General features: G+C 43.1%; 1 protein-coding gene across 1 annotated transcript; it reads left to right on the forward strand.

The window, feature by feature from the left end:
• Nucleotides 1-3,501: 3,501 nt before the first annotated feature.
• Nucleotides 3,502-12,377, forward strand: hyi (hydroxypyruvate isomerase). Its single transcript, XM_037682021.1, has 7 exons — nt 3,502-3,770; nt 4,624-4,735; nt 5,827-5,941; nt 10,391-10,469; nt 11,990-12,039; nt 12,116-12,185; nt 12,364-12,377. Exons 1-7 carry the CDS (start codon nt 3,572-3,574, stop codon nt 12,375-12,377), a joined length of 639 nt encoding a protein of 212 aa, XP_037537949.1. The 5' UTR covers nt 3,502-3,571.
• The last annotated feature ends 1,859 nt before the right edge of the window (nt 12,378-14,236 follow it).

The raw sequence follows: 14,236 nt of genomic DNA on the forward strand, positions 1-14,236 counted from the left end.
ATATATATATATATATCACATTAGCGTCTTCACAGAACCCTGATGCAGTGAAGTGGATAAAACATCAGTAGTTTGTCAAATATATATATTTTTTTCTTTTCAGAATAATCATCTACAAAAAAACAAAATAAAAACACTTTCACTAAATCTGTGTATAACTGCTGTCAACCCCATAAATATGTGAATATTTCTGTCATTTCCCTGCCCTGAAAGCTCTGATTTCAGTCCAGAATAAGTTCTGGACCGTCGGACCTTGTCAGGGACTTGGACTCTCGTCCTCTGACAGACCCTCACCACACTCGCACGCTCACACGAGAAGTATTCAGATTTGGACTCACCATGGTCCTGGGCTTTGTGGACATTTGACATCAGAAAAGATGAAGAAGAGAAGCAGAGTTCCTAAAAACCCAAAGAGTCTTAGAGCCAGTACTTCCGGTTCGGTAGCGCAGGTTCTAACCCTCAGAGAGACTTCAGTGGATCCTGTTCGAGTCCTGTTCGTCTCTGCTGCTCCACTCTCACTCCGTCTCTTTCATCGGGAAGTGTCGGCTGCGCTCGGCTGTTTCCGGAACCACTCGTTTATGTGTAGCGTTCCATATGTGACACCGCCCCTCCCCACCCCCAGAGTAAAATCAAAGCTAAAAATAAAGTTTAAACAAAATGTCTACAAACATATCGGCAACCAAGAAGATGATGTTCTACAAAAATTGTATTTGTAACACAAATCAAATGTAAAACAGATATGTTTAGTTTATTTTACTTTATGTGTATTTTTTTCATTGTGCCTCAATTGATTGTTTTGTCCTGATAATGCATGTATCAGTACAATGTATAAGCAAGTACTCGATTATAAATACTTCAGCTTGATTAGAAAAATGTGTTTGGTGCATCCTTGGGAAATACATTTTAAACTGAATTGAATAAACTTTAATTGTTATCAATGTTTTTCTTAAAAGGTGTAAATATGATACATTGTTGATAAATCACACCTATAGTAAATAATACCAGTTTGGGATGATATTTGTGCTGCAGGTTTCCTCCATGTTTTTTTGGAGTTCAAGTTCAAGTAGATTTATTGTCATTCGCATCACATGTGGTACATGAGGTGGAACAATATCGTGTACACAGGGTCCCAGTTACATCCAAAAATAGGAAAAATGTTAATTGTAGAAAAAAAAAATGGCGAATAAGGAACTAAGATATAAACTGAAATATGCTAAACACTTATAGTGCAAAACAATACACCGAACAACATCAGCACCAGCATGAGTCTCTGTGAGCAGATGAGTATGAATGAATACAGCAGCATGAAATAATCAGCAGCATGACGTCAGCAGCATGTTTAATCAGCAGCACATACCACCAATCAAAATGGCATTACAGTGATTTTTTTTTTTCACAATGAATTTTTTTCATTGACTATTCTGGTTAGAGATTCATGAGTCTAACAGCCTCAGGGTAGAAGCTGTTCCTCAGTCTAGTGGTTCTACACTTAATACTCCTCAACCTTCCTAATTAACCAGTTTATGTTTACTGTGAGATCAGATTGTATAACTTACATGTACAAAAAGTGTTTTTCTCTTTTTTCTTGGGGTCGAGTTCTATGAACCAATAAAACAAATAAGGCTGGCTCCGTGTCTTCCTGTTTGTCACTTGCTGATTTGTTCTGTTTGATGCAAATTATCACCAAAACTCACCACACATCTCTCCAAACATTCACTTCCTCATAAACCTGTGAATCAGGAGCACAAAACTGTGACGTAACTTTAGCACTTTTGAAGCTTCCAACATTATTTGCTCGTGTGACTTTTGCCAAACGTCATGTGCAACACAGAGCATCTGGAACTGTTGTTTTTTTAGATCTGCACTGAAGCCTCTGCTACAAACAGCCCACCATCACCAGCTGCTCATCATTCCTCTCTGCCTGGTGGATGGGCTGCCTCTGTTTTCTCCTTTGGAAGGGACACCCCTGAAACAAACACCAGCTCAGCAACACGTGCCCTCTGCTGACACGAGACTGTTAATATCACTTCAGAACACCGTGATGCTCTGCACCTCATCCTGAATCCCTGCACGAAAAGATCCTTTCCTGTCATTTGGACAGAGCTGAACTGGAAAAAGAAACTAATCCCTCCTGCAGATGAACACGTTCACCGAACGCTTCAGCATATTAAAATAAAACTGTTGTTTTTTTGTTTTTTTACTTACCTGTTCCCAGTTAGCATCCTTTCTTATTCAGGCAACAAACCCTGCAGAAAACAGATTTATTTATGACAAAATGATAAAGTGTTTGACATGAGACTGCACTGGAGACCAGACTCTGGTCTGGCCTCATCATGTTCTGGGATTTAAAGGTCAACCTCAGCTGCTCCATCTTTTTTTTTTTTTTACCTGCTTCTTCTTTCTGGGTCACGTGGACTTGGTGCCTATCTCCAGCTGCAGTAACTGTGAGACAGGCAGGGGACAGTCCATCGCAGGGACCCATAGAGACACAGGGACACAGGGAGAGTCGCTGAGAAGTGGCAGCTCTAACAAGTGCAACACTGTGCCACACTTCTCCGTAAATGGAGTCCTGTTATCTCCAGATTCACATTCAGTATTTTACAAAACACTAATTATCTTTACTTTGACACAATTTCTCCTTCTGAGCAGAACATAGTAGAAAGGAGCAACTCCCTGTGAACAGGAAGAAACCTCTGGCAGAACCAGAACCAGACCCAGGCTCGGGAGCTGGCTTGTCTGGCTGAAGGAGGACACGCAAACAAACATGCATTTTGTGAACCTTAGTGAACATGCTGCTCTTAGCGGCGTAAATAATCCATTATCAGCTGTGTTACTATCAGCTGGACTGATCCTGTTCTGATTGTAGAATGATCAAACATGTTCTTTACTTCTGTCTGAGAGCACATGTACACCGTGGGCTGTCCCAACATGGATCAGGAATGTGTTGCTACATCCAGTAATGTATGGAGTGCGTGTTTGGTTCCTCCATGTAACCTCTGCCAGTTCAGCTAACCCTCCAACAGGCCAGCAGATGGTCTTCCCCAGGATCTGGCTCCCAGAGGGATGGATGCTGACCAAAAACAGACAAAATAAGACGGAGCAGAGCTTTCCTCAAGGTGCTTCTGCTGCCAGATGGCAGGAAAAGTTTCCTGACCCACAACACAAAATAAGTCAGATGGAACAGCAGAGCTCTGAGATAGTTAAAAATAAACACCATCAGTTTGTGCTGTGAATGACTCCAGCTGACACATTGTAGCCAGTTTTGTGTTTTGTGAATTCTGTGGCAGCCATATTGAATTAGACTGGCTTTAAAAAATGTTTATTTGTAGAGGAACATCCAGTTATTATTTCCTGAAAGTTTCATTAAAATCCGTCCACTGTCTCATGATGAGATATTGTGAAGTAGACACACGTGTCTGGGCGGCTCTCGCCCTCCAGTCCAGCAGGTGGCGGCAGCGCCACATTCAGTCGCTTTGATAACCGCTCCTGAAGCGTAGAAGAAGAAGTTGTTCCGCAATATGAAAGTGTAAACAAAAGCCGGGGTCGTTGTCCTCCACGGGTCTTTTTCAGTATGTCTGGACTTAAGTTCTGTGCGAACCTTTCCTGGCTCTTCACCGAGCTCCCGGACTTCAGCCAGCGGATCTCCGCGGCTGCTGCCGCCGGCTTTAAGGCTGTGGAGGCCGGCTGGCTCTACGACTCCGACCTGCCGGAGCTGCAGAGAACCAGAGAGGCTGCAGGAGTGGAGATGGTGCTCATCAACACCCCGCCCGGTACACAACATGCGTGTTTTACTTGTGTCAGCAACATACACCAAGTAATATTACAATATTATTGTTTAGCGTATATCTAGATCCTTGTATATTGTTTCTTTTTATGCTTTATATTTTTTGGATGTAACCTTGAGTACACAATTTCGTTCCGCCTCATGTACCACATGTGATGTGAATGACAATAAAGAACCTTGAACCTTGAAGAAAAGATTTAAAAGAAACCCAGTAAAGGATAATTGAATGAATGAACATTATATATAAATGATTTAATTGTTGGAGTCAGTCCAATTCAAGATGGCCGCCACACCTAAGTGAACTTTGCAAACACACAAACAGGCACCTGAGTCAAATGAGCAGGTATCACCTTAAAACTTGGTGTGGTCGTAGCTGAGACTGATCCCAACACAAGCCAGATTAATTCAAGATGGTCGCTGCTCACCACAGCTTTTTTAGATTAAATCCACAAAGAGTCCGTCACTCAGTGAGTGTTGCAGCTAAACCTTGGTGTGGTAGGACCTGAGAGGCGTTCACACAGTCTACCCCACGTGCTTCTTGTCCTACAGCACAGATCTGAATGAAACAGAAAGTCTTCCTACACAGACGTCTTCTTCCTGACCCACTAGAGGGCGCTGCTTCTCGGTGGCTTCAACTTCTGCCTTCCGTTCCCTCTCTAGTAACTACAGATAGAAATGCTCCAAACTTCTGTCCTGAAGAGCAGCAAGCAGACTGGACCCTGAAGGTGTGCGTGTTGTGTAGACTGGGTTCAGACCTGAGTTTGATCCAGGAGGCGGTCAGCAGGGAACACTGATGTTCTGAGGAGGTTCTGACGATGCTCTTTTGATGTTCTGTACAGGAAACGTCAGAGCGGGGGATCTGGGTCTGGGAGCAGTTCCTGGGAGAGAAGTGGACTTCAGACTGGGTCTGGATCTGGCTGTAAAATATGCAAAAGCCTTGAAGTGTAAACGGTGAGATGTCACCTCAGTACTTTTTTTGCACTTTCCAAACACGAGTGAAAACCACTACTTATATGACTAATATGTAAATAAAGTAACAAAGCTGGTGGGCGTGACAAAACTCTGAGTGTCTCTTTTATTAAGTGAAATAAACTTGAATATTGTTTTAAATTGGAAAGGCAAATTTTCACTTAATTTAAGTTTTTTTATGACATTGTTAATGCAAATGAGCAAAATGTGAAAAAACTTAGTTTCAACATGATCTCTTCCAAAGGCTCAGACCCAATCGGTGTAAAAATTCTTGTGTATTATCTCTAGACCAAGTCTGGAACCTTTTTGATCAAAGAGCTGTTTCTGCTCCTTCACTCATTAAATAAAAAAAAGCCCGGAGCCACAAAACCTGCTCCAAATGTGATGATCAACTGGTGGCCCATGGGCCACTTTGAGCTAGCAGCAGGGGGGCTTTTCTGACCAGTGAACAACATGGCCGTCACTAAAACACAATTTAAACACAGACGTTTGCTAAAGAAAGATTTCTTGAGGTGAACCTTGCTTAATTTAATCTGAAGTCCTCTGATCAAGACAAGCAGCTTAGAAAGTTCTGCAGGAAAATTTGTTTTGTTTTTTAACGAAGGATGATGTTTATGCATGTTGAACATATGTAGTGTCTGGTCTTTGTGTCCTGTTTTTATAGAATTCTAGTTCTAAATACAAACTTATAAAAACGTTTTTTTTTTCTTTTTTTTTTCTGGTATTTTACGTTGTGATAGCTAAATGTTCTCAGTGTGTAATGTTGCCAGGTGTCAGGCTCACTGCAGAGAGCAGCTGAAATGTAGCTAAGATATTAACACCGTTTAGACTTCTGTCATTCAACGAACTGGAAGTAGGCATGAATATAACTATACCATAATGCATTGCAAAATACTGTCTTGAGCGTGTCTGGTGTAAAAAAATCACAAAATCTTTCATGAAGTGTGCTCGCTGTGGCAACCTCTGCACAAGGAAGCAGGTGAAAGAAACATGCTGTATTGCTGGACGCAGTCTCTTATTTATTTATTTATTTATTTATTGGTTTATGATTGGTCGCTGTGTTCCCTCTGCAGGATTCACCTGATGGCAGGGAGGGTTCCTGTGGACTCCCACAGACACACGGTTGCTCAAGAAATGGAAGCTGTGTTTGTGCAGAACCTGATCTATGCTGCAGATATCCTCTCCAAGGTAAGTGACTGTTCAACACACTTTACAGTTTCAGACTGAAAATGTTCCTTCCACACCTGAAAACATGTTGGAGACACAAAGTCCTCAAGTTAAACTTGGACTGCCGTCTAAACTACTTACTGACCAGGTGAGTAATTCTTCAGAAGAAAATCTGAATTATTTGGACAGAATAAAAATGGCGTCTGTTCATTCATTCATTTAGTCATTTGAGTCAGTGAGGAACAGGAAGTCACTGAACAACGTTGTCGTGTGTCTTCAATCTTCTCAGTGATAAATCTGATTTTTCTTGTTTATCTTGAAACCAAGCGGTCACACAGACCAGATGTCATCCCTTCATCACTAAGTTACTACCTCGCTTCACGACACAAAGGCCCCTTCTATTTCGTATAGGCTTTGCCCTTTAAGGCTATCGCTAGTGGGTTTATCCCTTCGCGTGCAGCGCATCACTGAAGGATTTGAACTGACACTGACAGATTTGAACAAATTTGGACAGATTTTAGCTCAGATTATAACCACTGGATTAACATCTGATAAACTTTTGGAGCCAGCCCCACTCAGGATGGACACCACAACTAACCAGCAAACACTGGTAACAATCTGTTTTCAAACTACTGGAGTTAACTTGGGCTCTTAAAGTTCACAGTTTGAACCATTTTATCACTTTTTCAAAGGAACTCGGTGTGTTTTGTGTCCCAGGGTTGGACCTGCAGCTTGTCCATGGTGTCCCCTGCTGCGGGGACCCAAAGCATAGGATTCATTTGTGAGGTGAACTGGACGTTTATTCTGGAGTTTGGACCTTAACTCTGGCACCTCACCCCCTCCCCTGCACCTCACCCCCCCTGCATACGAACTTTAAGACCCGTCTCTATTCAGTCTCTTTGACCCTGATCTCAAGAGGTTCTTTTACAAACCGGATTCCAAAAAAGTTGGGACTCTAAACAAATTGTGAATAAAAACTGAATGCAATGATGTGGAGGTGCCAACATCTAATATTTTATTCAGAATAGAACACAAATCACAGATCAAAAGTTTAAACTGAGAGAATGTATCATTTTAAGGAAAAAAATCTTGTTGTTTCCAAATTTCATGGCATCAACAAATCCCAAAAAAGTTGGGACAAGTCCATTTTTACCACTGTGTGGCATCCCCCCTTCTTCTTAAAACACTCAACAGACGTCTGGGGACAGAGGAGACCAGTTTCTCAAGTTTAGAAATAGGAATGCTCTCCCATTCATGTCTGATACAGGCCTAACTGTTCAATCGTCTTGGGCCTTCTTTGTCGCACCTTCCTCTTTATGATGCGCCAAATGTTCTCTATAGGTGAAAGATCTGGACTGCAGGCTGGCCATTTCAGTACCTGGCTCCTTCTCCTACGTAGCCATGATGTTGTGATTGCTGCAGAATGTGGTCTGGCATTATCGTGTTGAAAAATGCAGGGTCTTCCCTGAAAGAGATGACGTCTAGATGGGAGAATATGTTGTTCTAGAACCTGAACATAGTTCTCTGCATTAATGGTGCCTTTCCAGACATGCAAGCTGCCCATGCCACAAGCGCTCATGCAACCCCATACCATCAGTGATGCAGGCTTCTGAGAGACACTGACACTCTGAGAAGCTCTTTTTATACCCAATCATGTTGTCAATTGACCTTATTAGTGTTAATTGGTCTTCCAGCTATTTGTTAGATGCTCAGTTTCCTTTTTCCAGCCACGTATTGCTACTTGTCCCAATTTTGGGGAATTTGTTGACACTGTGAAATTTTGAATCAACATATTTTTCCTTTAAAATGTTACAGTTACTCAGATTAAACTTTTGAGCTGTCATCTATGTTATATTACAAATAAAATATTGACATTTGGCAACTCCACATCATTGCATTCAGTTTTTATTCACAATTTGTTTAGTGTCCCAACTTTTTTGGAATCTGGTTTGTACAAACAACCTCCAGTCGGACCTTCTAGTCACCTCAGCGTGACCTCTAAATAAACAGACGTTGATTACGTACTGTAACCCCAGATTCTATGAGTATAGGTGCAGCCCTTTAAGGCTATCGCTAGTGGGTTATAAACCGTCAGGGAGGTGTACGCTCAGCCCAACCGTTACGCATCGCGAGACAGCTGCTGTGTTGGACACACAAAAACCTGCTCTCCATCAGAGCTGTGTACATTCCCGGCGTCCTGAACAGGGGAGCGGACATAATGTCGAGGGGCGGTCCCCGCCACAGAGACTGGAGCCTCCATCCCGAGCTGCCACACGGGAGAATGCCCAGTGTCAATTATGGTTCTCACTGAGCCCACGAGACGACCCACCTTTAGGAGTGGACGCCTTCGCTCACAGCCCAAGGCCAAAAATGCTCCTTTATGCATTCCCTCCAGTCCTGCTGATATCACGGACCCTGGACCGAGTCCGGGAGGAAGAACCGTCAGTCATCCTCGTAGCTTCCGAGCACATAAGCGCTCCGTGGTTCCCGAATCTGCTGCGACTGATATCGGGTCGGCCGTGTAAACTGCCGTGGAGGGAGGACGCTCTCCTCCAGGCAGGAAGAGTGATCAGGAGTTACCCAGCATTAGGTCAGTACCTTTGGGTCTGGCTGCTGAACGGATCCATTTAGAAAAAGATGGGCCTCCCACAGGATGTGGTGCGTACGTTCAGGGCGCACAAGCCGCTTCCACCACAACGCTGTACACATCAAGTGGACAGTTTTTCAGAGCCGGTGCGCAGAGAAAGGCGTGGAGGCCATCTCATGGCCACTAGGTGGCATGCTGTCCTTTCTACAACAACTGACGGACAGAAATTTAGAGTTCAGCACAATTAAAACTTATGCTGCAGCTATTTCTTTCTGTCACGAGGGCTTCGGTGACAGAACAGTTTTTAATCACCCGTTGATGAAGCGTTTCCTGAAAGGTGTACGGAGACACAGACCAGTGTCACGTCCACTAGCTCCACAGTGAGACCTAATGATGGTCCTGCACGCTCTGATCAAAGCTCATTCTGAGCTTTTAGATCAGGTTTTCACTTAAATTCTGTCATTAAAACAGCCCTGCTATTAGTTCTGACGTCGGCAAAGAGAGTTAGTCTTTGTTTGCTCTCTCTGTTGCTCTCTCATGTCTCAGAATTCAAGCTGACGGCAGTTCAGCTGTACTGCGTTTTAACCCTGCTCTGAAAAGCATCACAAGCTCATTCAGATTGAGAGTTATAATCTTGGATGGGTTTTATCCTTTTCCTCATAATTCTGAAGAGGAAGCAACATCTCACCTCCTCTGTTCCGTGGGCGCATTTTCGTGTTACGTGGCGCACACGGCCGCACTGCGCCGCTCTCAGCGTCTGTTCGTGCCTTACTGGGACAGCTCTTCAGGACGTCCTCTATCCACCCAACGCCTCTCACACTGGTTGTGTGAGGCTATTTCTGAAGTTTACAGTTCATCTAGACTGGATCCTCCAGAGAATCTCAGCACATTCCACCAGAAGGTTTTCATCCTCCATGGCTCTGCATGGAGGGATGACAGTGGAGAATATTTGTATGGCGGCTGCCTGGTCATCGCCATGTTCATTTATTCGTTTTATCTACGTGATGTTTCTACTTTCTCCATGACCCATTCTGTTCTCAGGGTTCTGACAGAATGATTATTATTTGTTTCATGGAGCTTCACTTTTGAGCTCACACCTGCCTGCATGCAGTCGCAGTGTGAGATATTTATTATCAGTCACAAGTTCATGACTGCTGATTTTATCGTTATTAATCGGTTCATCCTGAGGAGCTGTTGGCCTGCTCTGTTTATCGTTACACTGTTACAATTCGTATCCTCCGTTGTTCCTATTCACAGCAGCAGGTCTGTTATCTCAGCCTTTTTCCTCACCAGAGATCTTTTCTCTGGTGCGCTCCTGCGCATGGAGCATTTCATCACACAGAAGGCCGAGTGATGAAATGTTTTTTTTTTTTTGTGCAAGCAGGTGCTTCATGTTGTGTTGTGTCTGTATGGACCCAGTGAGGCATAGACTACATCCTGCTTCGCCTTTAACCCACTAGCGATAGCCTTAAAGGGCGATGCCTATACAAAAACGTTGAACAGTGGTTACGTACTCTAACCCCAGATTCTATGAGTATAGGCGTAGCCCTTTAAGCGTTGGGCCTCACTGGTTCCTAAATGGCTGAATAAAAAAAAGCTATTTGGGAGCCGATTGCCCAGTCTCACTGTAATTTATACGGACCGGGGGTGGGGCCCACACAGCCGGTTGGCACGGACTAAAGTTTTCAGTGGTGCGCTGCGCACGAAGGGATAATCAAATCTGTCATGAGATATTTTACTAACAGAGACAAGCACAGAGTTACTGTATGCTCCTATAAACATGAGCAAAACAGGTTTGACAGGATTATTTTTTCTGGAAATATCCCAACAATACATGGCAGCATGCTGCAGCCTTCTCAGTTCTAATGTGAATGTTCTGCCAGGAGGGGATCACTGGACTGATTGAGCCCATCAACACCAGGATCACCGACCCCAGATACTTCCTGGACTCTCCTCATCAGGGTAATCTGTGTCTCTGAGTCTGCCGCAGGTTTAACACTAACATGTAGTCAGATCACTGATGATTCACATCTACAGTAGTCCCTCGATTATCGCAGGGGTTACGTTCCACACACCACCACGATAGGTGAAAAACCACAAAGTATAGTATTTATATATTTTAAGGCTTTATAAACCCTTCCCACAGTCTTGCAATGTTCTAAACTCTTAAACCTATGTAATTTAAAAAACATACGTACTGTAATTTCCGGACTATAAGCCGCTACTTTTTCCACACACTTTGAACCCCGTGGCTTATACAATGCTGCAGCTAATGTTTTTTGACGGGCTAACGAGTTTCCTGCCACCAAAACATTTAGGCTTGTCACACCCCAGTGCTTACATAGCTGCCCAATACATGTCTCTCCTGGGGGGTGGGTCCTTGTGCCTCAATGAGACTATCTGTATAAATAAAGGTTAAAAAATATATATCTGACCTATGAAATTACCAGACAGGTCACAGTGGACCAATGAAATGAGTGGAGGAGAGAACGAGGAGGAGGAACTTGTGTCCCTCCCTGGGGGCATAACAAAGTATTTGCAGACACTCGATATCAGTGTGAATCGTGTATTAAAGTGACACTCGAAGTTCGGTGGGAGGATGACTGGTGGCAAGAAATTGTTTATTAAAACTGGCAGCATGCAAAGAGCAACTTCTGCTCCAGTTTGCCAGTGGATAGTTTTTAAAAAAATCCTCTGCAGGAGGAAGATGAAGATAGCGATCAATGACTTCCTGGTAATCATGGATGAGCTTAAGGCCGCTATCGAAGCATCCTGGGCCTCCATAACACCTCAGCCGTGCCACAGGCTGATTGCCTCCATGCCACGCTGCATTGAAGCAGTCATTCATGCAAAAGGATTCCTGACCAAGTATTGAGTGCATAACTGAACATGATTATTTGAAGGTTGGCGTTTTTTGAATTAAAAACACTTGTCTTTCATTGGTGGGATGAAATATGCTATTTTTTTGGGACAGGCATTTTGGGTTTTCATGAGCTGTATGCCATAATCATCAGTATTAAAACAATTAAAGACCTGCAATATTTCAGTTGGTGTGCAATGAATCTGAAATATATGTAAGTTTCATTTTTATCATTACATTATGGAAAATAATGACCTTTATCACAATATGCTAATTTTTTGAGAAGGACCTGTATGGACATGTTGGTCCTCAGCACAGTGGCCCTCATCCTGGAGGTGTAGCTGGGTTTAGTCCTGAAGAGCTGCTCTCCTGTGTTGGACCATGCATCTGTGGAGAGGTGTTTAATCCAGCATAGAGAACCTTCCTGCAGACAGCTCAGTTTGGATTTGGGGGTTCTGTCCTCAAGGTGGACCAGCCTCTTTCTGAGAATCCTGTTAGGTTTGAAATGGACCAGGATGTTGTGTTTGGAGAAAATCCTCCTGAGTTTCACAATTAAGTTTCTTAAACACAAGATCTAAAAGCTTCATGGCTATAATTTCTGATTTCTTTTGTTACTCTGCAGCAGCTGCAATACTGGAGAAGGTTGGAAAGCCAAACATCAAACTACAAATGGTAGGAGCATTAAAACATGTTTTAGTTTTAGGGAAACGTTATCTCCTTATCTGAACAGGTATCTGTGCTGTTTCAGGACATCTTCCACTGGCAAATAATGGATGGAAACTTGACACAGAACATACACAAGTATTTCCCCATCATAGGTAAGAAAGATGTTTACAAATAATTTGACAAATAAACACTTTTATTCAGCCTGCTCAATAACTTTTGAGTAGGAGGCTGGAGTCATTTCCAACATCAACACAAAGATCTTCTGTTTGGTGAAGTGCTGGTGAAGGCAGACTGTTTAAACTCTGATCACTGGTGAAAATGTCTTCCCAGCATCACAGACATGAAAACGGTTATGAATCATAATCAGCAGCAGATGTCAATCAATTTGTAGCGTGAGATAAGATACATTTTCAATAATCTAATAAAGAATAATTTCACAATGAATTGATCTTTATTCTTTATCTTGCAGCAGTCCCAGCTGAATGCATGCAGCTCAAAAACTTCACTTTGTTTTCTGTAACTACAGACAAGATCATGAAATCTGATCGACATGAAACATCATATTGTGAACATTTGAATAAGACGGTTTGAACCCTTTAACTTTAGGACTATTCATGTTCCTTGGGGAAAATCAACCTCCTTATTGAACTGATTAAAAATACTAGTTTTAAATATTCACACATTCGTGATAATGTATGTTATCTTTTCATGGCATGGCCTGTCGTGTCAGACCTGAGCTACACCTGATGAACACTCGTCTCCTGGCACCTGGACAGGAGGATAATGAGCTGTGTAAATGCATCGAGATCAGCGTTGTGGGTTACCTCAACAATTAGTTAGCAGACCCATTCAGACCCAGTGATCTGTTGGACATTGCCACGATTCAGGGCCAAGTCCACCCTGAGTGAGAAAATGGATGCACTAAAACAAGAAGTCATCTTGGAGGTGGAGTCTCTGCTCATCTATCAGGACAGATGTTTGTCTGAGCTGCCTAACCCAGCAGCTCCTGAGTCTGCAGACCACAGAGAAGCAGCAGTGGCACACGGCTAAAAAGAAGAGGTCACTGGCAATCCAAAAAAGTTCAATCTGGTCCTCTGGACATTCAAAAAAAAAAAAAAGCAAAAAAATCTAGAAACGTTTCGTCTCTCATCCAAGAGACTTCCTCAGTCTGAGGTGCTGTTTTCAGCTCCGTCTCTTAAATAGCACCATCTCAGAGTGGATCAACCAGATTGCTGCTGACAACCAAAACCAGCTGATCACATGCTCAAGAAGGACCATCAGCCTAACAATGGATCATTAGCACACTGATGGCTGTTTACTATTCACAGAGGGCTGAGTGATACTAGCAATCACAGCATTGTAAGAGGGGGACAGTTGAACCCGGAGGCCTCCACCCCTGTTTAATGATGGACGATTTCTTTTCACAAAGATGGCCTCCTTTACTCCTCTCTCAAACCATCGTTCCTCTCTGTCCAGGATGTGAACATCTTCATCCTTGAAAGAGTGACCGCTGGCCTGGAGATGAGTGTAGACCGCAGAATCCTGGCCTGATGATGTTGATCTTCTCTGGTGGAGATGATCACAGCAACAGAATCAGCCATCCGCAACAACAAAATGAAAGAGGCTGAAGCAGAACAGCTCAGAATCAAAGTTTCTTCCTGCCTCAGCAATTCCAAACCACCACCTTCCAACATCAGTAGAGAGGAGACGGATGCACTCACCACTCTTAGCAAGGACAAAAACATCATCATTCTCCCAGCAGACAAAGGAAGGTGTACAGTGATTTTGAACCAGAAAGACTATCATGAGAAAGTTATGACACTCCTTAGTGACTTAACCACTTATGAACCTCTGAAAAGAGATCCAGGAAGTGGTTACAAGAAAAAGTTAATAGATTGCCTGAAAATTTTGGAGCAGGACAAGGCTATTGACCGTTTTCTGTACCACAGACTGTACCCAGGGGAGGCCACACCTAGTCTGTATGGTTTACCTAAAATCCACAAACAAGGTGTACCTTTAAGACCTATTGTTAGCATGATTAACTCTGTCACTTACAATGTTTCCAAATATCTGGCATCTGTACTCATCCCTGTAGTTGGCAGCTCAGAACACCACATACAGAACACCATGGACTTTGTGGATAAGGTGAGGGATGTCATCATGGAGACTGATGAAACAATGGTCTCTTTTGATGTCACATCAT

The sequence above is a fragment of the Nematolebias whitei genome, chromosome 9 (genome assembly GCF_014905685.2).
Source record: "Nematolebias whitei isolate Nwh7 chromosome 9, NemWhi1, whole genome shotgun sequence".
NCBI classification, from domain to species: Eukaryota; Metazoa; Chordata; class Actinopteri; order Cyprinodontiformes; family Rivulidae; genus Nematolebias; species Nematolebias whitei.

What these genes read in the sequence shown, in the direction of transcription:
- hyi (XM_037682021.1), top strand. Translation starts at nt 3,572, where the DNA reads ATGTCTGGACTTAAGTTCTGTGCGAACCTTTCCTGGCTCTTCACCGAG. An exon ending in GCTCATCAACACCCCGCCCG is followed by an intron (nt 3,771 to 4,623) that starts GTACACAACATG and finishes TGTTCTGTACAG; the next exon opens with GAAACGTCAGAGCGGGGGAT. An exon ending in AAAGCCTTGAAGTGTAAACG is followed by an intron (nt 4,736 to 5,826) that starts GTGAGATGTCAC and finishes TTCCCTCTGCAG; the next exon opens with GATTCACCTGATGGCAGGGA.